The sequence below is a fragment of the Balaenoptera ricei genome, chromosome 6 (genome assembly GCF_028023285.1).
Source record: "Balaenoptera ricei isolate mBalRic1 chromosome 6, mBalRic1.hap2, whole genome shotgun sequence".
NCBI lineage: Eukaryota > Metazoa > Chordata > Mammalia > Artiodactyla > Balaenopteridae > Balaenoptera > Balaenoptera ricei.
This window is the reverse complement of record NC_082644.1, coordinates 16,494,934-16,519,895: the sequence shown is the minus strand read 5'-3', so window position 1 is coordinate 16,519,895 and position 24,962 is coordinate 16,494,934. Positions and strand designations below refer to the sequence as shown.

General features: G+C 57.2%; 1 protein-coding gene across 6 annotated transcripts in view; it reads left to right on the top strand.

The window, feature by feature from the left end:
- Window positions 1–23,733, top strand: part of BMP1 (bone morphogenetic protein 1) — a 40,376-nt gene extending 16,643 nt beyond the window's left edge. Inside the window, exons 9-22 of one of the 6 annotated variants that reach the window (XM_059926934.1) lie at window positions 5,317–5,419; window positions 6,899–7,015; window positions 7,278–7,423; window positions 7,525–7,720; window positions 9,001–9,126; window positions 10,607–10,767; window positions 11,180–11,360; window positions 15,165–15,290; window positions 15,888–16,101; window positions 16,224–16,273; window positions 18,384–18,511; window positions 18,898–19,111; window positions 20,740–20,990; window positions 23,005–23,733. In XM_059926934.1, the coding sequence (XP_059782917.1) occupies window positions 5,317–5,419; window positions 6,899–7,015; window positions 7,278–7,423; window positions 7,525–7,720; window positions 9,001–9,126; window positions 10,607–10,767; window positions 11,180–11,360; window positions 15,165–15,290; window positions 15,888–16,101; window positions 16,224–16,273; window positions 18,384–18,511; window positions 18,898–19,111; window positions 20,740–20,990; window positions 23,005–23,139 (2,148 nt within the window). In that variant the 3' untranslated portion in view covers window positions 23,140–23,733. Of the gene's footprint in view, window positions 1–5,316; window positions 5,420–6,898; window positions 7,016–7,277; window positions 7,424–7,524; window positions 7,721–9,000; window positions 9,127–10,606; window positions 10,768–11,179; window positions 11,361–12,709; window positions 12,830–14,473; window positions 14,888–15,164; window positions 15,291–15,887; window positions 16,102–16,223; window positions 16,274–18,383; window positions 18,512–18,897; window positions 19,112–20,739; window positions 20,991–23,004 lie in introns of those variants that run through there. The other 5 variants (XM_059926935.1, XM_059926937.1, XM_059926936.1 and 2 more) reach the window with 5 other exon arrangements.
- The last annotated feature ends 1,229 nt before the right edge of the window (window positions 23,734–24,962 follow it).

The following is a 24,962-nucleotide window of genomic DNA, read 5'->3' as shown; positions in this document are numbered from 1 at the left end:
AGTCTTTACACTGCACGTAATTAGCAACTGCCCTGAAGAGGATTTACAGTGTTTCCCAAGCAACGAAGGGAACTCCTTTATGAGCAGGAAAGTGGTTTCAGAAGGAGCCCATAGTCAAATGTTGCAGAGGAGCCAAGAAGATAAGAACTTAAAATGTTTTTGGATTTGGCCGTATCCACCCTCATTCCCATCAAGGTCCAACCCAAATTCTGCCTCCTCCCATCCCCCAGCTGGGCAGAGATGACCCCTCCCATCCCTCCTCTGCAAGGCCTGGGCTGGGTCCTCCCTTAAGTCCCTCTTCTCAGGCACTGAAGGGCGTAGAGCTCTGAGCATGGAGGGAAAGTTGATGCTCATTCTTTGCACAGCCGTTGGGCAAAATTGATTGGTAGGCCTGGGGAGGCCACGTGGAATGGAGGTTAGGGGTATAAGTTTAGGATTCAGAGTGCCTGGGTTTGACGCACAGCTGTGCTCTTTACTGGATGTATGATCTTGGGGAAGTTGCTTGCCCTCTCTGTGCCTTTGTTTCCCCATTTGTGAAATGAGCCTGGTGATAGTACCTCCCTCATGGGGTTGATACGAGGATTAAACAAGTTAATGTACATAAAGTGCTTAGGGCACTGCCTGGAACATAGTGGGAATTCAATCCATGTTAGCTGCTAGTATCATTCTACGGTCCTGATCTATTAAATGAGTGAGCCCTGGTCAACTTCCCCGGGTACCTCATTTGCCTCCCTCTATTTCCTGGGTTCTGATCCGGACCGTCCTTAGAACCCAATATCAAACTATCTAAGCAAATTCAACTCCAGGAGTGAAATTAACGTTTATCAAGTGGCATACACTGTCATATGGATGTGTGACATATATGTATGGCACCCGTGTCAGACAAGGTCATAAATTTTACGTGTATTAATTTAATTCCCCTAAGTCCTATGAGGCTGGTACTATTCCCGTTACCATCCTACAGATAAGGAAACAGAGGCCCAGAGGAGGAGTTAAATGAGGAAACAGGAGTTAAATGAGGCCTAAGATCTGACTGAAGCCAGACAACAGGTCCCCCAGGGTCGGCGTGTTCTCCCAACTCCTCCCTGAGAGCACCCAACAAGCATGAGGAATACTTCCCACACGCAGGGTGCCCCTGGGGACTCTGTACCCGTATCTCATTTACCCCCAACTTCCCAGTGGAGTCCTTACGGTCACCTCCATTTTTCAGAAAGAGACAGCGAGGCACAAAGTCAAGCCATGGGCCGGAGTCACCGGCCAGGAAGTGGCAGAGCTGGCCCAGTTTTCCTTGCCATAGGGCAGTGCCCCTGCCACCAGCGCACAGCTGTTTCCACACGACAGAAGTTGTTACAACTCTTAATTAGACACCTCCGGTCTCAATATAGCCGTGGCTGCGCCTCCCTGTAGGATGCCCCTGACTGCTAGCCCAGGTCTCTTCCTTCCACGTGAGGTGACCTCTGCTTCCTCCTGCCCGTGGCAGGTCTTGGGTGGGCCCTGTGGGGCTCTGCTGGCTGGGCACGGTTTATTCTTCGGAGGCCTGAATCCATCCCCCCTGGACAGAGTCACAGTTGTTTCCGGGGAGGAAGGGAAAGTGGCTGCCGTTCTCAGGGCTGCTTGCTGAGTGAAATTGATTGGCAGGCCCAAGGAGGCCACGTGGAGTAGGGGTTAAGGGTGTAAGTTTAGGAGTCAGGGAGCCCTCACTCGGCCCTCTGCATTCCTTCTTCCACCCAGCAGCTCTTCGAAAGGTATTTTTGTTGTTTGCTAGATATAAAGATAACATATGCATGTTGTAAAAATTTTGAGCAGTGTAGGAATGCCTAAGGTAAAAAGTGAATTTTCTCCCCTTGATCATCCTCCAAATCCCACTCCACAGAGACAACTAAGCATTGGTAACACTTGGGATGTCCTTCCAGACCCTTCTAGTGTGTGGGTGTGGGTGTGGGTGTGGGTGTGTGGCCTTCTGTAACTTGCCTTTCACTCAACAATAAATCACAGTCATCATTCCATGTCAGCACATATAGATCTACCTCAATCACTTTCCTGGTTGCTTGGCATCCCATCGTCTTGATTGCCCTTAATTTAATTATTTAATCATCCCCTCAGGTCTCTTGATGGATGCTGATTTAAGTTTTTCCAAGCTTTCATTACTGCCAAAATAAATACCTTGAAACTTAAATCTTTATACACTTGGGCAAGTATATTAGAATAGATTCCAAAAAGCAAAATTCCATTCAAGAAATATTTATTAAACAACTATTATGTGCCATGCACCGAGGATTCCATAGTGAATTAAACTTCCCCTGTGGTCATATTTGGTCATTTTCTAAAAAGATAAAATATTGGGTTAGAATTCCGGGCTTTCACTGCCGTGGCCTGGGTTCAATCCCTGACTGGGGAACTGAGATCCTGCAAGCCATGCGGCACGGCCAAAAAAAAAAAAAAGGGGTAATATAGTGCACTTTTCTTTTAATTTTTAAATTTTTATTTATTTTTTGGCTGTGTTGGGTCTCTGTTGCTGCACGTGGGCTTTTGCTTGTTGCGACGAGCGGGGGCTACTCTTCCTTGCGGTGTGCGGGCTTCTCATTGCAGTGGTTTCCCTTGTTGCAGAGCATAGGTTCTAGGCGCACAGGCTTCAGTAGTTGCAGCACGCAGGCTCAGTAGTTGTGGCACGCGGGCTTAGTTGCTCCACGGCATGTGGGATCTTCCCGGACTAGGGATCGAACCTGTGTCCCCTGCATTGGCAGGCAGATTCTTAACCACTGCGCCACCAGGGAAGTCCCCTGTAATGCACTTTTCAAAACGTGATCTCACTTGATTACATCTCAGAGTAACAAAATTAATGAAAGCCCCCCCCAAACACAAACATATTTAAACTCATGTGTGAATCAAAAGAAAATATGAAAGATGGACCATGGGTTCCAAGTTAGGTCAGAAGAAATGTAAGTACAGGGGGGTGAAAGGCAGTGAAAGTACAACAGGCTCAGTAGATTGAAGGTTGCAGTGAACTGGAAGGATCGTTGAGCTCTGTGTACAGAGGGAGTGAGCAAGGAAAGATTGGGGCACATGGATGTAGAGTGGGGTCCTTGGATTTGAGATTATGGATGATAAGGTCCAGGGCATGATGTGCTGGCTGAGAAGGGGCAGAGAGAGGGTGAGAGAGGAGGTTAGGGAATGCAAAGGTCAGGAAATGGGAAGGATAGTTCAGGTGGATACTGAAAACACCAAGAAGGAACTTCCCTGCTGGCGCAGTGGTTCAGAATCCACCTGCCAATGCAGGGGACACGGGTTCGAGCCCTGCTCCAGGAAGATCCCACATGCCACAGAGCAACTAAGCCTGTGCGCCACAACTACTGAGCCTGTGCTCTAGAGCCCACGAGCCACAACTACTGAGCCCACGTGCCACGACTACTGAAGGCCACATGCCTAGAGCCCGTGCTCCGCAACAAGAGAAGCCACCACAATGAGAAGCCCACGCACCACAACAAAGAGTCGGCCCCGCTCGCCACAACTAGAGAAAGCCTGCGCACAGCAACGAAGACCCAATGCAGCCAAAAATAAATAAATAAAAATAAAATAAAATAAAAAATTAAAATTAAAAAAAAAAGAAGACACCAAGAATTCTGACGGGGTCGGTGCTAAAGTGACCATGAGCCAGGAGCTCTTCCTTGACCAGCGGCAGTATTGGCTGCAGACAGCAACTGCCAGCACCCGTGGGATCTTTTTCATTCTGGCCTCCACTCTGTCTGCCTCTAACACTGCAGTGAGCCACAGGGGAGATGGACACCCTTGTCCCCTTCTCCTCCAGCAGGGAACCCAGCTAGCACCTAACAGGTGGGCCCCTTGGGCCTTCTCGTGCCCACTGCACACTCCTCGCAGATGGGGGCGCCATTCTCTGGAGTCCCTGCTTGTTGGACTCTGAACATACAGCAGGCTTCAGGGCTCACTCCAGAAACTACTAAAGAAGCAGTTTCCCTCCTAGGAAGTGTGCTTCTCTACCTGTTCATATGCCCCCCTGCTGGGGAGACTTGGTACTTACCGAGGTATCAAACGTTCCTCCAGTATTAGGTGAACATTTGATGAGTTCAAGGGCTGAAATAAGTTTATGTGAAGGAGGTGCTTAGGGCAGTATCTATACGGATGTATTGCTGTGTTAGGGTGAGATGCTCTTTCCTCATTTTATGCACCATTTTATGCACCATTTTATGCAGAGGCGAGATTCAAACCCAGGCTCGTATGACTGGAGTCTTGAGTTTTTCACTAGGTGGTCTTTTCATGCATATGTCTTATTCTTCTAAGTCCTAAGTTCCTTGACAAGGACATATCTTTTTCTTTTTTTTTTTTCTTTTATTTATTTATTTATTTATTTTTGGCTGCATTGGGTCTTCGTTGCTGTGCTCAGGCTTTCTCTAGTTGTGGCGAGCGGGGGCACCTGTTTGTTGAGGTGCGCAGGCTTCTCATTGCGGTGGCTTCTCTTGTTGTGGAGCACGGGCTCTAGGCGTGTGGGCTTCAGTAGTTGCGGCACACAGGTTCAGTAGTTGTGGCTCGTGGGCTCTAGAGCGCAGGCTGAGTAGTTGTGGTGCATGGGCTTAGTTGCTCTGCAGCATGTGGGATCTTCCCGGATGAGGGCTCGAATCCGTGTCCCCTGCATTGGCAGGCAGATTCTTAACCACTGCGCCACCAAGGAAGCCCTTTTTTTTTTTAATTGAAGTATAGTTGAGTGTCTTAAACCCATTCTTGGGAGGCATACAGACCTGATATTCCCTTCAGCGGGTAGCACGAGCCCTGCCTAGAACCAGCATTCAGTAAATACGTGATAATGGGTAACTCAGGCCTTCTTCCCTCTGCTCTTCCTCTCTGAACCCTTCATTCCCGTTCAGACCGCCCCCTGCCCCTGGTCCCACATGCCGCCCTGGGCCCTTCCTCTCACCAAGGAGACCTCTTCCCTCTAAAGATGCTGTAATTTATATTATTTAAGTTGACCATGAGGAGAGCTGGGTTTGTTTAACCCTAAGCAACGGCTCCTTACTAAGGAGATGAGTAAAATGAGACCCCAGGTCTCAAACATATTTTCAACGAGGCTGTGCATTTTAAGTGAGGCCTGGCTTGGGGTATCTGGGAAGAATGCTGACTAGAACTGGCAGATGGCTGGGGACGAGGGACACTTCTGTGCCAGGAGCTCCTTTCTGGAGCACTTAACTATTTATAACCCGTGGCACACAGCCTCGCGAGGCAGGCAGCGGTCATGGGGCTGGTGGGCGAGGCCGGCGGGCGATGTGTGGGCAGCGGTGTAACCTTCTTCCTCCCCCATTTCCCCAGATCATCCTGAACTTCACGTCCATGGACCTGTACCGCAGCCGCCTGTGCTGGTACGACTACGTGGAGGTCCGAGACGGCTTCTGGAGGAAGGCGCCCCTCCGAGGTACCGGCACAGCCCCGTCTCACCGCCTCCACAGCTGCGTCCTTCTTAGAACTACTCACATGACACGCTCTGCATCCTCCCCCCAACACCAGCGCTTGGCTAAAGGCAGCACCCTAGCATGGGAACCAGGAGTCCTGGTATAGTCAGTGCTGCCGGCTCCATCACTAAATGTGTGACTTTGGGCAAGTCTCTTCCCCAGTCTGGACCTCAGGGTCCTCAGTACGGGCTTCCAGGCCTCCCTCAGAGGGTGGCCGTCAGTGTATAGGTGTGGGGAGTCACACAAGGTGACAGACGGAGATGGACAGGCCCGTCCTCTCAGCTCCAGGCTCTCTTCCTCCTCTGGGCAATTTCAGAGGCTCCGTTTTCTGTCTACGAGATGTGGCCTGAGGGTGCCCACAATGCAGCCTGGTGCACCACAGAGGCCTACATTCCTGGCACGGTCGCCCAAATTTGTTTGCACAGGATGCTTTGTCTCAGGGGGTAGGGGAGTGGGTAAGTGGGGGATGGATGGGTCAGAACCACAGGACAGAAGATGCTGTAATGGACACAGAGCTAGAGCCTGAGGAGCTACATGCATTCTCCTTCTTCGATCTGGATGTGAGCCTAAGTAGCTCAGGACCGCTCATTAGCGTTAGAACTTTGTCTCACAGCCTCTGCCTGAAGCAGGCTGAGAAATCCTCGCTAACCATCTCTTTTTTTTCCCCCAGTTTCTGATATTCAAATATTTCTTATTAGTCACCCAAAGCAGCTGTCATTACGACACTTCTTGCTACAGAAGTGTTAGCATTTCCAAGATTGCAGTTTCTTTCTTTCTTTTTTTTTTTTTTTTTGCAGTTTCTTTTTCATAACTTACATTCCTAGGGCAGCACCCTCTGTCCATTGCTGAAAGTTGGGAAACACCCATCTTATTACGAACACACAAATCATCCCTAGTCAATTCTTGACTACAAAGAATTCCACAGATGGCCAGCCTCATCTGCTTATGTGGATTCTTGTCAGGTTTTATTTCAAAGAGGATATTTTCTGACCCAGTCCCCGGCTTCTGGGATTTATTTGGGGTCCCATGGCATCCCTTGCATTTGAGCAAAAGAAAACTGTGTTTGTTTTTGGTTATTACTTGTTTGCATGGAGAGCAAATAAGAAAGGATAAGTAGTGATGGTAATGCTCTTTTTAAAAAGTAAATAAAACACAGGTACCGTTGGTTAAGGTGAGGAGTTACCTTTCCTTCCAGAAACAGACTCCTATCCTTTCCCTCAAGGGCATGAAATCTTCTAGAGTGGACTCTGGCTCTTCAAGGCCAAACTGGACCTTGGACCAGATGCGGGCCAACTTGAATGTGTTTCAAGTGCAGACCAGGGCCAGAGCCCCTGAGCCCCTCAGAGAGGTGGGGAGGGCTTCCTGGAGGCGCAGCCCTGGTGCGGGAAGGGAGAGGGCCTTGCTTTGGGCCTCACTGCCCCCTGTCCGCGCCGTCTGTGCAGGCCGCTTCTGCGGGGGCAAACTCCCGGAGCCCATTGTCTCCACCGACAGCCGCCTCTGGGTTGAATTCCGCAGCAGCAGCAACTGGGTCGGGAAAGGCTTCTTTGCGGTCTATGAAGGTACCGAGGCAGGGGGACGGGGGAGTCAGAGGTGGGGTCCCTGGACACCCTAGAACCACTCCCTCCTGGCACCCCAGACGCAAGGCCGAGGGCCCGTGAAGGAGGAAGCAGAGATCCCACTGGGACTGGCCAGGGCCAGGGGCACTGGGAAGCTGGGGATGTGGGTGGGCAGGGCTGGAAGAGGGGGTAGAGGGGCTCTCGAACATTGCAGAGCATTCTGACCGACATCCTCTTTTTCCCACCTCGTCCCCTGTCCCCAAAGCCATCTGCGGGGGAGATGTGAAAAAGGACAACGGCCACATCCAGTCGCCCAATTACCCAGACGACTACCGGCCCAGCAAAGTCTGCATCTGGCGGATCCAGGTGTCCGAGGGCTTCCATGTGGGCCTCACCTTCCAGTCCTTTGAGGTGGGTCAGAGACCCCCAGGACGGCCCACCTCCTGCGGGCTTCCGGGGCTTGGGTCTGGGCCGCCAGGGCTCCTCCTGCTGACGGAGCCCCCGACCCCCAGATTGAGCGCCACGACAGCTGCGCCTATGACTATCTGGAGGTGCGCGACGGGCACAGCGAGAGCAGCACCCTCATCGGGCGCTACTGCGGCTACGAGAAGCCGGACGACATCAAGAGCACGTCCAGCCGCCTCTGGCTCAAGTTCGTCTCTGATGGGTCCATTAACAAAGCTGGCTTCGCCGTTAACTTTTTCAAAGGTGCCTCCTTCCCCGCTCCCCTACCCCGGCCCACTCCTGTGGCCAACCCACCTCCTTTGTTCCTTCTTTTTATTTTTAAAATTTTATTTGATTGTGGTAAGAACACTTAGCGTGAGATCTACGCTCGGAACACATCTAAGTAAGTGTACAGACCAGTATTGCTGACCAAGGCACAGTGCTGTGCAGATCTCCTTGCTTGACGGAAACTTTATGCCCACTGATTCATAACTCCCCACCTCCCCCTCCCCCAGCCCTGGACACCCATCATTCCACTCTTTAATTTTATGAATTGGGCTATTTTAGATACCTCATGTAAGTGGAATCATGCAGAATTCGACTGTTTGGAACTGGCTTATTTTACTTAACATAATGTCCTGAAGGTTCATCCGTGTTATCGCATATGGCGGAATTTCCTTCTTTTTTAAGGCTGAATAGTATTCCACTGTGTGTCTGAACCACATTTCCTTTAGCCTCATCCATTGGTGGACACCTTGGCTATTGTGAATGGGTGCTGCCATGGCTTCATTCGTTCCTCATTCACTCACTCAACACACTGTGAGGGATTCGTAGACCCTGGCGCCCTGCCCTTGAATTTATGGCCTAACTGGGCAGAAAAGGTCCCACTGAAAAACTACATACCTCATTGCGTAAATGACAAACATAGGTAAAAGTAGCTGACACACGGTAGGTGCTCGACAGAGAATTGACATAACAATTCAGGAGTTGCCTTAAAGTCCAAAAGTTTGTACTGAAGGAATCTTGGTGAGATGTGCAGGCAGGAAGTACCGTAGGAGCTCAGGGAAGAGACAAGGCAGCATGGACTTTTTATTGGTGTGACCCTGGGCATTGAGGGTGTTCTGCCCAAACCTCATTTCCTCATCTGTAAGCTGGGCACAGTTACAGCCCCTCTATCACAGGCTTCATGTAGGGATTGAAGCAGAGGTGAAATAATAGTACTCAGCCGGGGACGGCACATGAGAGGCCCCAGTGAATGGTGGTGGCCACCGGCCCAGCCAGTGTGGTCAGAAGGAAGGCTCCATGGGCCCACCTGTCCCCTCCTTCAGGGCACTGCCTGTCCCTTTGGGGTTGTCACAGACAGGATCCCCTGGGGACTGAGTGGGGTTCTGAGCAGGTCACAGCTGACTTCCTCCCCCTGGAATGGGACTGGGGGTGGTCCTAGCAGCCTGAGGGACCCTGGACTTGACTCTCAAGCAGAGGGCAGGAGCAGGGACCCAGGCCCCGGGCTGGGAGTCCCTGACACCCTTTCCTTCCGACCGCAGAGGTGGACGAGTGCTCTCGGCCCAACCGCGGGGGCTGTGAGCAGCGGTGTCTCAACACCCTGGGCAGTTACAAGTGCAGCTGCGACCCTGGGTATGAGCTGGCCCCTGACAAGCGCCGCTGCGAGGGTAAGTGCCCCCAGGTTGCCCAGGACCTTGTTCCCTCTCCCACCCCAAACCCTCCAGCCCGGATCTCTTCTGCCCTTGGACAGACCCCTTTCCAGAAAAACTAGGATTCCCTGGCACTTTGGTCACTACTCATGGATAAGGAATACATTGTATGTTTCAATCCCCTGGAACACACTGTGACCAGGTGTGATGTACTCTGGTTTTGTTTTGTTTTCATTCTTGTTCTTCTTTTTAAATGCTGATCTTGACTGATTTCATCACCCACCAGAAGGTCATGACCCACAATTTGGAAACCACTGTTCTTAGAAAGGCACTGAGTTCCAGCCTCTCATTATAAATATTCCCAGGAGGTAGTGAAACGCTCTCTGGCTAACTGACTCCAGCTCAGCCTGATCTTGCTGCCCGGCTTCTCTCCACTCACCTCTGAGCAGCTCCCTCTCCCTCCGTGCCTCCCGGCCCTCCCTGCCCTCCTCCCGGTCCTCCCTGCCCTCCTCCCGGTCCTCCCTGCCCTCCTCCCGGTCCTCCCTGCCCTCCTCCCGGCCCTCCCTGCCCTCCTCCCGGCCCTCCCTGCCTCCCTCCCGGCCCTCCCTGCCCTCCTCCCGGCCCTCCCTGCCCTCCTCCCGGCCCTCCCTGCCCTCCTCCCGGCCCTCCCTGCCTCCCTCCCGGCCCTCCCTGCCCTCCTCCCGGCCCTCCCTGCCTCCCTCCCGGCCCTCCCTGCCCTCCTCCCGGCCCTCCCTGCCCTCCTCCCGGCCCTCCCTGCCCTCCTCCCGGTCCTCCCTGCCCTCCTCCCGGTCCTCCCTGCCTCCCTCCCGGCCCTCCCTGCCCTCCTCCCGGTCCTCCCTGCCCTCCTCCCGGCCCTCCCTGCCCTCCTCCCGGTCCTCCCTGCCCTCCTCCCGGTCCTCCCTGCCCTCCTCCCGGCCCTCCCTGCCCTCCTCCCGGCCCTCCCTGCCTCCCTCCCGGTCCTCCCTGCCCTCCTCCCGGCCCTCCCTGCCCTCCTCCCGGCCCTCCCTGCCCTCCTCCCGGCCCTCCCTGCCCTCCTCCCGGCCCTCCCTGCCCTCCTCCCGGTCCTCCCTGTCCTCCTCCCGGTCCTCCTTGCCCTCCTCTCGGTCCTCCCTGCCCTCCTCTCCGTCCTCCCCATCCTCCCCCACAGCCCCATCCCCTCTGCCTCCCTCCCAGCGCCCCCTGCCCACTGGTACTGCCTTTCTGAAGCCCCTCACCCCACCCCCCCCACCTCTAAGCAGATGCCTGGCCTGTTCTCTCATAGAGAAAATTGAAGTGACCACACAACTCCTCCTACTCTGAAGACACCCCCCTCGCCCTGCCTCCTTCCCTTCTTCCCCATAGAGACCACACACAAGCCCCCCAGGCTGGGGGAACCCACAAACCCACTCCTCCTCCTTCATGCACCCCAGCCTGTGTCCATGCCCTTCTCTAGAGCCGGGACTCCTGGTGGGTGACGCCACCTCCCTTGTCCCCCCAGCTGCCTGTGGTGGATTCCTCACCAAGCTCAATGGCTCCATCACCAGCCCGGGCTGGCCCAAGGAGTACCCCCCTAACAAAAACTGCATCTGGCAGCTGGTGGCGCCCACCCAGTACCGCATCTCCCTGCAGTTTGACTTCTTCGAGACCGAGGGCAATGATGTAAGTGCCCGCCTGGGGCTGAGGAGACGCAGGGAGGTCTGAGGCATGCGAGCTCAGGCTGGTGCCTGCTTCCTACCCTCCGAAAGAAATACTCCAGGAATGTAGAGGCGGAGGGGGGTTCAGAGGAAGCAGGGGAGGCTCAGGGAGGAGGGCCTTGAAGGCCAGGGAGCACGTGGCACGTGGGAATGAAGGACGTGGAGTCCAGAAGCCTGTGGGGAGAGGCAGGGCTGGGGGCTTGTGTGGGGAGCACAAGAGGAACTGATGGGGTAGGGTGGCACTTTTTGAATTGTTAGATGTGGCAAAGCAGGTAACTAAAGGCGAAAGGACCCACAGAACAGGGAGCCTCCTCAGGCGAGGGTGGTCAGGAGGGGCTTCCTGGAGGAGGTGGGCCTGGAGCTGCGCTGCCCCACAGGTGTGCAAGTACGACTTCGTGGAGGTGCGCAGCGGACTCACGGCCGACTCCAAGCTGCACGGCAAGTTCTGTGGCTCCGAGAAGCCCGAGGTCATCACCTCCCAGTACAACAACATGCGTGTGGAGTTCAAGTCCGACAACACAGTCTCCAAAAAGGGCTTCAAGGCCCACTTCTTCTCAGGTAACCCCGGACTCCCCAGCTCCGAGCCCCGCATCCCTTTCTTCCTGCCGCTGCACCCCTGTACTCTGCAGCCCCTCTGGTGCCGGGCAGCAGGGTCTGTCCCCTGCTCTCCGCACTGGCCCTCCACCACCAGGACAGCCCTCCCCGCCTGAACCCCGCTATTCCTGAGCCCTCAAGGCTGTATGGGAGCCGACCTGAGGCCGGGCAGGACATAGGCCTGCAGAAAGGAAGGGAGAGGGCGCTCCAGGCCTCAGGGGCCGCCAGCCAAGACCCGAGAGAGGTCAGGCCCTGGGAACAGGGTTCAGTGAGGCCGGGCACTGCCGCATGCAGAAGAGGAGGGCGTTTGCATTGGACTGTGGGGCAGCTTATCTGGCAGCGGCTGGATCTTTAATCAGAACCTGCACACACCAAATGGGGTCATGCCGGGGCCTTCAGAAGCGATGAGGAGCCTCCCTTCCCTCAACCCCAAAGCCTTCCCACTGCCCCGAGGCCCTCGGTGGGGGACTCAGATCCAGCCAGCACACGCCTGTTGACAGCTGCCCCGTGTAAGGCTAGGGGTCGAGTCCCTTTGAGGGCCCCATCTCCGGGCAGGCAGGAGGCCATGGGCCGGCCGGAGCAGACAGTTTGTCGGGGAGCAGCCCGGGGATCCTCATCCCCGCACGCCTGGTGGGCCAGGCATGGGCGGCAGGGAGCCCAGGAGCCCCCTGCCGGGTCCACGCTGCCTTCCTTCTCCCCTCCTTTGCCCAGGGTCCTGCCTCCTCCAGTCCCCTGTGTGGCCGCCCTGCACCCTCGCCTGCCCCACTGGATGCCATACACTGCCCCTGTGCACTGGTTCCCTGCTTGGCACTGCCAGCCACCCCGCTCTGCTTTCAGTGCCTCACAGCCCCTGCCCCGCTGCTGGCTGAGACCCTTGCAATGCGACTCCCTCTCTTCCCTGGGCCCACCTGGAACCCGTGTGAGGTGCTCACCAGAGGGCTGAGGGGACGCACCATCTACTCAGGGATGGGCTCGGCCCCGGGGAAACCATTACCTGCTTACTCTTGTCTCTTCCTGCCCTTCTGTTGCTCCAGTCTTGCGGGGGTGGGCACGGAGGGGGACCAGCACCACATCTGTCAGACCTAGAGCCCAGGGCTCTCCACCCACGGTTACTGCCCCGCCCTGGCCCGACACTGTGCTACCCTCAGCCCACCCTCAGCCCTGCACAGACGTGCACGCACACTCACGCACACACACACCTGCACATGCACACTTGCACTGCCCCTTCTCACAAGAAGCCTGCAGAGGACCCTCACCGCTGGGCATCAAGTTTCAGCCCTCAGGGTCCAGGGCATCTGACTCTGACCCCCCAGGAGGGGGGCTATTTGGACTTTTGGGACACCCAGCGAGGAGACCATAAGGCAAGAAGAAGAGAGAGCCTGAAGACCTTCAGTGTGACCCCAGCCACCTTCCGGGGCATTTGGCACTGGAGGGTGAGTGCCATCTCCTTGTCCCAGCCCGTGTCCACTCCCTGCTCCTGCCCCTCCTGCAACCTGCATCCCTGGCTCCCAGGAGAGGCTGCCCCCAACCATGGCAGAGCCCCTCTCTGGGCACTAAAGCAGCCCTTTCTCAGGGCTCACAGCTCTCAATACTGCACTCAGCACTCACTCACCCACTCACTCGTTCATTGGGCAAGTATTTCTTTTACCCCTACAATGTGCCAGGCACTGTACTCGGTTTCTGGGGTGCAAATATGAGGAAGGCATGGGGGTCGATTTCAGGACAGTCTTTGCTCATTCCATGAGCTGGGACTCCTGAAGCTCCCAGCATAGTCATCAATGAGTTACTCGGTGAAACCCCAGGATGGGTTGTAGGGTGCCCATCACCCCCACATTCTCACAGGGCTTGTGCAAAGGCAGCTTCCACAGGGCCCTCTGTCAGGGTCCCTCACGATGCTCTAACTGAGGAGACCTGGGGAAGGACTTGGGGACTCCACCTCTTGACCTTGGGTTGTTTGGGTCCCACGGGGTCTGGCTCACCTGAGAGTGGATTGGAGAAGCAGGGCCATCTGGGAGCCAGTGCTCCAGCCCCCGGGCCCCTCTCCCAAGGGAGACCCGGAACAGGGCCGCCGTCGTCACAGACTCCACCTGGCCATGTGAATGTCAGCAGGCACCTTTCTACCTCGGGCTCATCTCTGGAATTCTGTGTGTCCACTCCCCTTCCCTGAATGCCTGCCTCCGTTCCAGGCACACAGTACCCAAAATGACCATGTAGAGAGTGGAGAATATGTGTGTGTGACGTTCCCGTGCCTGTGACCACGTGTCCCTCTGTGTGTCAGTTTCTGTGTTCATGGGAGAGCGCATGTGCAGATCCACCCGAATGGGAGCAGCTGCGCCCGCGAGCCCTCCTGAGTCCGCAGTGGCCTGCTGACGAGCCCGTGGTCTCTGCATCCACGTGTGTCTCTGTTTGTACCTGTGCCTGTGTGTTTGCGCCTGTGCATGCTTCCTCACGCACAGGGAGTGAGCCAGCGGCATCTATCCCTGTGTGCACGTGTACACAGGTGGCTGATGGCTGATGTGTGTGAGCGTGGTGTCTGTGTGTGAGGGGCTGACGTGTATCCTGTGCATGTGTTTGTGTGTGTGTGTGTGTGTGTCAACCTGTGGGTCAGTGTCTGTGCTGCCGTGTCGGGACGACGGTACAGGGTGAGGGATAATAGGTCTGTGGGTGTGTTGGTGTGAGTGTGTGTCTGTGTCTGTAACACACTCTGTAGTTGCAGCACCAGAGGAGAGAGCCGAGCTCTGGATGAGGCCCCCTTCCCCTGGACTGCTCCCCTCTGCTAGAGACTCTACGTCTCCTTCCCCAGCGTGCGGGCCTCATTCCCACCCCCAAGGCCTTCTCCCTGCCGCAGGCTTCCTCCCGTCTGTCCCCTGTCGCTGTGCCTCCTCCCACCCGCTGCCCCTCCGTGGCCTGGCTGCTCCGGACATGGCCGTCCTGCATGTGTGTCCCGCTGCCCCCCACCCCGCGCTGCCCGTGGACCCCCCTCGGAGCCGGGCCTGGTTTTCACTGCTCTCCCTCCCTGGCCCCCGCCCTCCACCCGCACCCCTTGGTCCCTTTTCTCCTTCTCTCTCTCGTTTCAGAAAAGAGGCCAGCTCTGCAGCCCCCCCGGGGACGGCCCCACCAGCTCAAATTCCGAGTGCAGAAAAGAAACCGGACCCCCCAGTGAGGCCCGCCTGGCCTCCCGGACCCTTTGTTACTCAGGAACCTCACCTTGGACGGAATGGGCTGGGGGCTCTGCTGCCGCCCACCCCGACCTCCGCTCTGCCGTGCCGGCCCGGCTCCCTCCGGCCGGACAGAACTGGTGCTCTCCTCGCCCCCGCCCCCCCTCACGTGGACAGGGGACCCTCCCTGCCTCCCGCCCCTCCCATTTTGATGGTGTCTGTGACATTTCCTGTTGTGAAGTAAAAGAGGGACCCCTGCGTCCTGCTCCTTTCTCTTGCAGTCTGCTTGTCCGTGTGTCTGTTTTTCCACTTGTCCGTCTGTCCAGTAAGCAGGTAATGGTAGAGGGTTCCCATGCTGGTCAGCTCCAGACCCCAGCCTCCCTCCGTCCACTTCTCCTTTCTCTCCGCACAGCTGGGCCCCCCTCAGCCACCTCCGCTTGATGCAGTGCCCTGGACCCCCACCATCGCCTTGACCTCCGCTCCCCACCCCGCCTGTGGGGGGGCGGGGGGAGGGCGAGGTGGACGCCCAGCCAGTCCTCCCACTTCCCCTCGGGTGACGCAGCCCTCAGCCCTGCACGGACCAGTCTGCCCTTGCTTGTTCCCCCTGCAGACAAGGACGAGTGCTCCAAGGATAACGGCGGCTGCCAGCAAGACTGCGTCAACACCTTCGGCAGCTACGAGTGTCAGTGTCGCAGCGGCTTCGTCCTGCACGACAACAAGCACGACTGCAAGGAAGGTAAGCGCTGCCAGAGCCCCCGGGCGCCTCCCGCTGCCCGCGGCCTGGGGCCTGAAGGACCGAGGCTGGGGAGCGGGCTCAGAGGTGCCATCTCCTTCGGCCTCGCTTTGGACTCGAGAAGCTGAGTGACCTCTGAGGTCACCTCGTTTTGCCTCCCGCCTAGTGCACGGACACCCCCCCCCCCCCCCCCCCGCCAGCAATATCCAAGCCACACACACTTCTGGAGAGGAGGGGCTGCCCCCAGGCCCCATTGTTAGGCTGCTCTGGTAATTAGCGCTCCTTAAAGTCCACGTCCAAGTCTTTCTCTTTGTCCTACCTCCCTCTGTCAGGGAGGCAAGCTGGGAGAGGGGTGAAGAGCGCAGACTCTGGTGCCGGGCTGCCTGGCGCAGCCCTACCCCTTAGCCAGCCACGTGCCCTTGAGCAGCTGACCTCCTTTCTCCGCACCTGGCTTTGCTCACGAGTGACTGCTGGATGGCACCAGCACCCTCCTCCTAGGGGCGGGGCGCTGTGATGTGCTCCGAACGGTGCCTGGCTCATAGCAAGCGGTCACGTATATCACTGTTATCGGTCACGTCTCTGACCCCTGGGGACACCCAGAACAGGGCTGCTGCCTCCCTGACATTGAAGCCCTGCAGATCCTTGGAAACAGCTCTCAGGTCATTGCCCACGTCACACGATGCCTCTCTGGATACAGTACCACCCTGGCCTGCTCCCGGTTGTTGATTCCACTGTGGCCCGTGCCTGCTGGACGCACTGTCCCAGCAGCACAATGCAGACTCGCCTCTGACACTGAGAGTCTGTGTGCCTTTGGGTGAGTCATTTCGGCTCTCTGAGCTTCAATTGCCTCACCCGTGAGATGGTCCTAAGCTTTAGAGCCCTTGCTTTGACCACTTAGCACAGTGCCTGGCAAATGCCTCTTCTCACCATTACTAGGTGGACAACCAAAGTACCAGCAAATAAACTGCCGACTGGAATAAACAGAGGTGAAGCACCCAACGGACATTCCAGGGCTTCTATCCCCATCGCTTCAGGCTCTCCAAATACAGAGTACCTGACTCACGGAGCCCCCATATCTTTTAGCTAGGGGAGACCTTCTTCTGATGTTGTCTAAACTGCATGCCATCTCTGTACTCTCTATGAAAAACAGGGTTTTGCTAAAGAACCCTCAGCATTGACATCAACAGGATAGCAGGAGCAGGTGTAAACTTCCTGGGCAGATGGCCTGTGTGTAGCTCCGAGTCACTTTAGAAGAGCTCATCGTTCCTTACTCAGTGCTAGGCTAGTAACAAATCAGTATTTCCTGACGCCCTGCGGAGGGTGTAGTTCTGTGCAAAGTTCTGTAGGGGGTTCAAGAGGGGATCCCTTTGCCCCCAAGGAGACTGCAGTGTAGCTGGGGAGAGAAGTGGGCATGGAAGGAGAAATTAGAGGGTGGGGAAAACTGGTGTAAAAATGGGGTGGGGGGCAGTGAGTGTGGACATGGGAAGCTGAAGATGGGTAATGGAAACAGTGCATAGCTCAAACGTGGAGGCCAGGAGCTCCACCTGCCTCCACCCGGGCCGCTGGGCGGCCTGCGAGGGCACTGCCCCTCTGGACCCTGGCGGCTGTGCCTTCATCCTGTGAGCCTCTGACTATAGGCACAGCTGTTGGGCCTGCACCCCACCCGCCCCTTTCTCCTCCCCGGTCCAGCAGTGCACTGGCTTTTCCTCAGAGGGACCTGTCAGATTGGATGATAATGAATAAGGAGTATCAGCCTTGGAGTTTGTGAGGCCATGCTGTTCCGAGGCAGAAGGCAGATTGCAGTGGATCAAGGAGCCATGAGTAGTGAGAACGTGGTGTAGCAAGTTTTCTTGAAGACAAGGAGACAGGATGGGTGGTAGCCGGAGGAGAGAGTTGTTTCAGGATGGGCAAAGCGTAGGAAGGTTCGTGGGCTGGCCGAGCTGGCAGAGGGAGTGAGCGCGGGTAATGTGTGATATGAGGGTCCCCAGATGGTGGGCAGCAATGAGCTCCAGCTCAAGGAAGGAAAATCCATTCCTGCCCAGGAGGAGTGGCACCTTCTCTAAGACAAGGCAGGAGGGAAGGTGAGCGGGGAAGGTGAATTTGCAGGTAGGGGTTGGGAAGTTGAAGTTGTTCATAGTTGAGGGCCCTGCTTTTCTCCAGGAGGCAGGAGGTGAGGTGGTCTGCTGGGAGCAGGGCTGGGAGTTGAGGAGAGGGCGGAAGGTTTGGAGCTGTAGCTGAGGAGGTGAGAGATGGAGCTGATGAAGGACGAATCCAAAGAATATCAAGGGGTGGGGGCCCAGCCACGCTTGGAGACCACAAATGGGGTTTTCCAAGATGGTGCAGCTCAAGCGTGGCCCTTGATGAGCAGCTGGGGTGATGGGCCACATGGTCCAGCTGATAGAGAAGCAAGTTAAGTCAACCCAGGAGGAAGTATTGGGAGGAAGTGGAAGGATCGAGGCCATGGAGGTAAAGCTCTAAAGCTGAAGAGGTGACAGGGAAAGGGAGGGCCTGAGCGCCCTGGAAGAACGGGAGGTGGCCACTGCGAGGGTGATGTGTTTGTAGCATCGAGAATTGGAAGGTGATGACGAAGCCTTGAGGGTGAGAGGTGAGAACCCATAGAGCTGAGAAGGTCAGGGGCAAGAGGCCAGCATGTGGGTGGACCATCCATGTGTTTGTTGACATCACCTAGGATGGTGGCAGGAGTGGGGTGGAGAGAACTGAGTCAGATGCCAAAGTCTTCTGTGGATGTGGAAGCGTGGCAGGAGATCAGAGGATGTCAGCTTCGTGGAGGGCAGAGGTGGTATGGCCAAATGGCCTCAAAGGTCCAGGAATGTACACGGGGCGCCTGGGAGGGCTGCTTCCATGGATGGTGCCAGGTGAGGTCCAGCTTGGAATCAAGCAGCTAGATTTCCCCGGGCTGGGTGACTGAATGGAAAAGAAGTAATGTGAGCTTTCACTCCATTTCTAAGTGGGGGACAAGAGAAGCAAGAAAGGAGGAGGAGGGGAGGGAGGGGCTTCTTCCTTCCTTTCTTCATAGGGACCATTGGAGCACTGGGGTCCCTGCTGATCCCCTTCCCCTCACTCACCTCTCCACAGCCGGCTGTGACCACAGGGTGACATCCACCAGCGGCACCATCACCAGCCCCAACTGGCCTGACAAATACCCCAGCAAGAAGGAGTGTACCTGGGCCATCTCTAGCACCCCCGGGCACCGGGTCAAGCTGGTAAGGTGCCCACTCCCCACCCCGCTCCTCTGTGCCATCTGCCCATCACCTATTTCCTGTCAGCTCCAAAGCCCCATGTCACTCAGAGCACTGCTCAGGACCATGCAGGCTGCAGGCTGGTGGCCTGGCTGAGCCCACAGGGCTGCCATCCCTGTGAGAAGCCCAAGTCTGGTATGGACAGAGGCCCTTTCCCAGCATACAGTGGGTTTGTACCTGCCATCACCTCATTCCTAGGTCCTCCCCGTCTCCCATCCACCAGCAGTGGCCACTGCCCTGGTGTCCATGAACTGGGGTCCAGGGGCCTTGGTTTGGTGCCACCTGTTGCCCACACCTCCTGCCCCCGGCCACATAATTCCTAATTCGCTGTCCTTCCTCATGCCCTCCAGACCTTCATGGAGATGGACATCGAGTCCCAGCCTGAGTGTGCCTATGACCACCTGGAGGTGTACGACGGGCGTGACGCCAAGGCCCCCGTCCTGGGCCGCTTCTGCGGGAGCAAGAAGCCCGAGCCCGTCCTGGCCACGGGCAGCCGCATGTTCCTGCGCTTCTACTCTGACAACTCCGTGCAGAGGAAGGGCTTCCAGGCGTCCCACTCCACAGGTGAGCCCACCGCAGGCCAGGGTGGGGGCAGCCGGTGCCCTGTGTGGTCATTTGTCCTGGAGGCATCTGCTGATCCTGGTCTCAAAGGCAGGCCCTGGGCTCCAGTCGGAGGGTTACAAAGAGCTCCTGAAGACACAGACAGGCCCAGCCCCTGGCCGGGTGGAGAGACAGCATGTCCTGAAGGCCAGACCAGAGGGGCAGAGAGTCGGCCTCCGGGGCCAGGGAGAGGAGGTCCTGATTAGGGGTGCGAAGGTCAGACAACAGGGCAGTGACAGCAGTGCGTAGAGAACCAGAGATGGGGAGGGAATCCCCTGGAGTCCCCAGAGGTAGGACACTTGACTGTGCAGTAGGCCACCCCCATTCCACCCCCCCAGATTCACGCGTTCATTCATTCCGCAGACATTTGTTAACACGTGGCAGGTACGCGGCAGCATCCTAAGTGCGGGTCACAAAATGAACGAAGCAGACAAACCTCTCAGTCCTTGAGGGGTTTACTATGCATTTACTTGTTCGTTTATTCAAGAGCCTTCTACTGAGCCCTGGCCCCCTGCAGGAGACTCAGAGGGGCACGGAGAGATGAATCAGGCGTAAGCCCTTCACCCTGCCCACACGGGAACCCACAGCCCAGGGGAGAGACAGGACATGGACAGATAATTACAGCAGGAGACAAAACACGATAAGGGCCTCGCTCTGGGTGTGAGGTGATGGGTCATCGCAGGCAGGGGAGGAGCCCAAGCACAGCCACAACCCCAGACAGCTCTGGGTGTACACAGGTGACTGCAGGTCACTTAGTTTGGCTGGAGCAATGGGCGTGTGAGGACGGCAGTGAACTGGGAATGGTGTGGCTACAGAGAAAGGCTGGGGCCCAGTCCTGTGACGCCTGGGACGTCAGGCCAACGGTGACCGCTGGGGGCTTGGCAGACTTCTTGTGGGTCTTAAGCTACCTGTTGGGGAGGCCCCAGAACTGATGGGTCCACAGTCCCGCTCCTCCCTTTTAACTCAGCCCCTGACCCAGGCCTCGCCCATCCACTCCCCACTTGTGAGCCCAGGTGTCCTGGAGGCCAGAGGGCGTAAGAAGGGGCGGACGGGCTGGCCCTGCCCTGCCTGCTCTCGTTTGCCCCTCCCAGCACAGGGTCACACACTGGAGGCCCGGAACTCCATCTGGTCCTCAGACCTACTCTGTTTGGCCCACACTGTGTTTTTTAAAAACATGAGCCAACGTCTAAAAATTAGGAGTTTTCGCATAAAATCCACAAGTACGTCTTCTCGCTTAAGAATGGGAGCTCAGGCGACGTAGGGCCCACATTCTTCCGTGACAGCCATCAGCTGGAGCAAATTAGCAGCAACCTCTTTCAAGAAGCGCGCTTTCCCCGGGGCCTCCACTCAGAGTGGCCTTCCACCCACCACGTCCCCGGGCCTCCGTGGGCATCTCTCCAGAGGGAAAGCCACAGAGCACTTGTTCCAGGCCAAGGCCTGGGCCGGGTCCAAACCCACCTATCGCTAGCCATGTGGCCTTGTCCCAGGGCCTCCAGCCGGCCAGGAGGCCTGAATGTGGGGAGGGACAGTGCCTGGGCCGCAGCCGTGCTCAGGGGGTGGTGGCTGATCTTGTGTCCCCCTCCCCCCCTCAGAGTGTGGAGGCCAGGTGCAGGCAGAGGTGAAGACCAAGGACCTTTACTCCCACGCCCAGTTTGGCGACAACAACTACCCTGGGGGGGTGGACTGCGCGTGGGTCATCGTGGCCGAGGAGGGCTATGGCGTAGAGCTGGTGTTCCAGACCTTCGAGGTGGAGGAGGAGACCGACTGCGGCTACGACTACATGGAGCTCTTCGACGGCTACGACAGCACGGCCCCCAGACTGGGGCGCTACTGCGGCTCAGGGGTGAGACCCGCCACCCCTCTCACCCCCGTGCAGAGACCCAGCGCCTCTGCAGGCGTGGGGTCCCGGCATGGGTGACAGCACCTGCCTGGCACTTTGTAGGAGCCAGAGACCTACAAAGTGGGTGGTCGCTCACAGAGGCCCGCCCCGCCCTGGGCCATCCCCACCCAGGAAACCAGGTCCTTTCTGGTCAACACAGAGGTGCCTGCAGCCTCTGGGATAGGCCCTGCCCTGACCCAAGCCTGCTCAGCACCAGTTTGGTTGGGTCTCCCAGGTAGTTGGCCTCTGGAGAGGAGGATGGAGTTCCCTCTGCCCTCTGACTCCCTCGTCCCAGTCCACAGGCAGCTGGAGAGGAGGATGGAGTTCCCTCTGCCCTCTGACTCCCTCGTCCCAGTCCACAGGCAGCTGGCCGGGGCCCGGGATGAGAGCAGAGGTTGGGGCAGGAGCCAGAGACCAGGACTGAGCGGAGTCGTGCTAGGCAGTCGTTCTGGCGGAGCCGTAACAATACCCTCATCTCTTCCACGGCCGGTTTCTCTTCTTGGTGAAAGGCCAGCTGGTCCCAAAGCACATTGATGCTGCTGTCCAAGCAGATACTGAATATTACTTCTTGGTCCATAAAATGGCACTTTCAGAGGCAGTGGGCAAAAGTTTGCTTGATGGGGTTTTTAACTGAGGCCACAGGAAAACCACAGAGGTGGGTTTATTTTCCTCCAGGCAGAGCTTGTGAGTTCTTTTGTTTTTTTCTTTTTCTTTTCTTTTTAATCCTCTCCTCCTTCAGTGAATGCCATCTTCCCCTCACCATTCCACACACACACACTTTTGCACATGTACTCACACTCATATGCACACTCGGACACACCCTCCTTCCCATCACTTCCCTGGTCCCCTGCCTCTCTCATGGCCGTGCTCCAGGGCAGCCTGGGTGCCCCAGGAAGAGTTAAACTTCCCAGGAGCTGCAGTAGCTGCTGAACCCAGCATTGGCCGGTGGAATATCCCCTTAGGAGCAGAGCTTCAGCCTTTGTCAACTGGCAAGGGCTGGGCAGGGCTGGGACAAGGTGGAGAGCTGGGGAAGCGGAGCACACAACCACAGCCCCCTTGCCTGCCTGGCTCAGCCGCTCCAGAATCCCCAGGCTACCAAGCTAGTGCCCCCTCCCCACTTGGCTCTTTGTGACTCCCTTGATCTGACACCTTTGGGTGAGTCACACACCAAATTGGGTGTCCCCAGGTGGCTTCTTCCAAAGACTTCCATCAGGCTGGAGCAAACGGGAGGGGACCTGGGGAAGGAACCCAGTTCCGTCAGGGCTTCCTGGCATGGTTGCTGGAAATGTCCCCAGCGTTTTTGGAAATGGTCCTTTCCACGCCTTGAGGGCCAGGGCCTCTTTGTGCTGATGCTCTGTGAGCGGCTGTCATTCTGAGGGCCTGCACACACAGGTGAGGCGGGGCTTGCAGGGGCCTAGGAAGGGGCACCACCAGGAGCTGACCATGGCCAGCATCGGGGGAGGGCAGGAGCGCCGTGGCCGAGTCCGGGTCTGGGGGACCCAGCTGTCCTGTCTTCTCCGAGAGACAGCCGGGACAGCAACAAGGCAGCCGCCCAGACAAGCTGCTCCCTTTCCAAATCCCTTTCACAGCTATCCTCTTTTTGTTCCTGCCACCAGCCCTTCTAGGCTTGGAGAGCAGAGAGCTTTTGCTCCCATTTGCTTCTGAGGGAAGCCAGGCCCAGAGAGGGGCAGTGCCTTGCCTAAGACTTCACGGCTAACTAGTTAGTAGCAGTGCTGGGTGTGGAATGAAAGTGTAACTCTGAACTTAAGACAAGCTCCTCTACCCCCTGCTGCCTCCCCTCCTCCAGGCACCCTGTTAAACTCCTACTCCCAAGAATCCTCCTCCTGCTTCAAGGCGCCGGGGGAATCTGGCGGAAGTCGGGAGCTGCCCGCCTTCCTTATAGCTGGGGAGCTCGGGGAGGGAAACAGCAGCCCAGCCCCTGGTCCTCACTCTCATGCCCACCCCTTTCCTCTGTCAGCCTCCCGAGGAGGTGTACTCGGCGGGAGATTCTGTCCTGGTGAAATTCCACTCGGATGACACCATCACCAAAAAAGGCTTCCACCTGCGATACACCAGCACGAAGTTCCAGGACACGCTGCACAGCAGGAAGTGACCACTGCCCTCACACGGCGGGGACGGGAGGCCCGCTGCCCTCAGTCAACTGAGCCGGACAGCGGGGGCCGGGCAGAAGGCGGGACCCCGTCCCCATCCCCCAGGTGCCAGGACCTGCGGGCCAATGGTCCAGGTGAGGCAGGGCACTGGACTCCTACATGAGCCACTGCCCCACAATCCCTTCCTCCCTTGCCCCCGCCAGGAGTGAAGGGCCAGGGCCAGGGAGCCAGAGCTTTCCCTGAGACACTTGAAGTGGCCATTCCTCTCTGGGGGCCCAGCCCGGCAGGAGAGGGTCTGTCAGCGGGACCCGCCCACCTTCCCTGCCCGTCTCTACACGCTGTATTGTGTATGGCCGGTGGCATATCTTCATTGTAATGTACATTTCCCACCCCTTCTCCAACCCTGATTTGGTTTTATTTTAAGCCTCCACTTCCCCCTGTTTCCTGGGGTGTGAGTTTCCGTACATGTCCCACAGGAGCCAGGGTGAAAGATGAAGGGGAGGGAGTGGGGCAGCAAGACAGGGCTTCTCTCAGGCCCAGTGGCTGGTCGGCCACACCAGGGCACCCCAGCCAATAAACCGAAAGTGTTACAGCCAGTATCCTGTGCCAGATGCTGTCTGGGGTGTGGGGGCGGCGGGCGTGGGGTGGCTCGTCTCACTCCAGATGCGCAGGCTTGCCGTGTCTGGGGCCGGCCCACAGCCAGGACACCTGGCCTCACTGGCTGCCCTTCCTTCCGTCAATTCCAGGGCCCCAGAGGGTGGGATTCACGGTCGGGCACACACAGATACGCCTCGCACACTTCAGCCTGCAGGCGCCCCATGTACACACACTGCCCACAGCTCTCCCACACAACTGAAGGGGTGGAACGTTCTGTAAACAGGCTGTTCGGTGGGGAGGGAGGAGATATGTAAAAGGGGATGGCATGTGTCTGTCCATCCAGTGTCCATCCGGGTCTTCTGTCTCTGGGTCTGGGTGTCGGGCTAGGGGAGCCCACCAGGACCCAGAATACCAGCATCAGCCAGAACAGATCCACCAGCTGGCCCCCAGTGCCTGCCCTCCTGAAGGTCGGACCCCGAGTGCTGGCCCCTCGGATCCTTCTCTCCTCAGTGAGACAAGAGCCAGATGCTCGGCAGCCACTGAGCAGACACTCCAGCTCTGGCCCCCTCTCCCAGGGCGACCCATGGCTGTGTCTTGTCTGGCTTCTTCCTCCCTGCCATTGCCTTCTCCCTCTCCAGGCAATAGTGAGGCACAGACCTGTCTCCCCGAGGCCAGGTGGAGAGAAACTACATCCCTGCTCCTTCCCTTCAAAGGAGCCTCTCTCTACCCTTTCTCTCCATGGATCTCACAGGGAAAGAAAGCCCAGAGAGGACCCAGGTTCTCTGCCTGGTCTGGCCACTCCCAGATTCCCGAGCGAGCAGGCAGCCTGCTCCAAGCCCTGGGGCTCCCTGAGAGCCTTCGGGGGACTGTAGGTCTTTTACTGGCCCCAAACTCCTTCCCATTGCAGAGGCAGATGTTGTGCCAGCTGCTGTCTGGACTACGTGGGGGGGACCTACCCCCAGGGAGCAATACGGCATGGTGCATCCCATATTGGTCCTTCAGGCAGAAAGCAGCAGTGGAAACCAGACACATGGCTCGTATCTGATGTGCATGCGGGACCAGCTCCCTTGGTCAGGCTGCAGCCTTCTCTTCTAGTCCTGAGTGCAGGTGAGGGAGTGGGTGCTGGCCGGAGGGCCAGCGAGGTCACAGGCTGTGATGTCACGGCCACCCCTCCACCTCCTCTGACCAAGGTGCTCAGGACAGCTCAGAGGGCCGTGAACAGAACAGA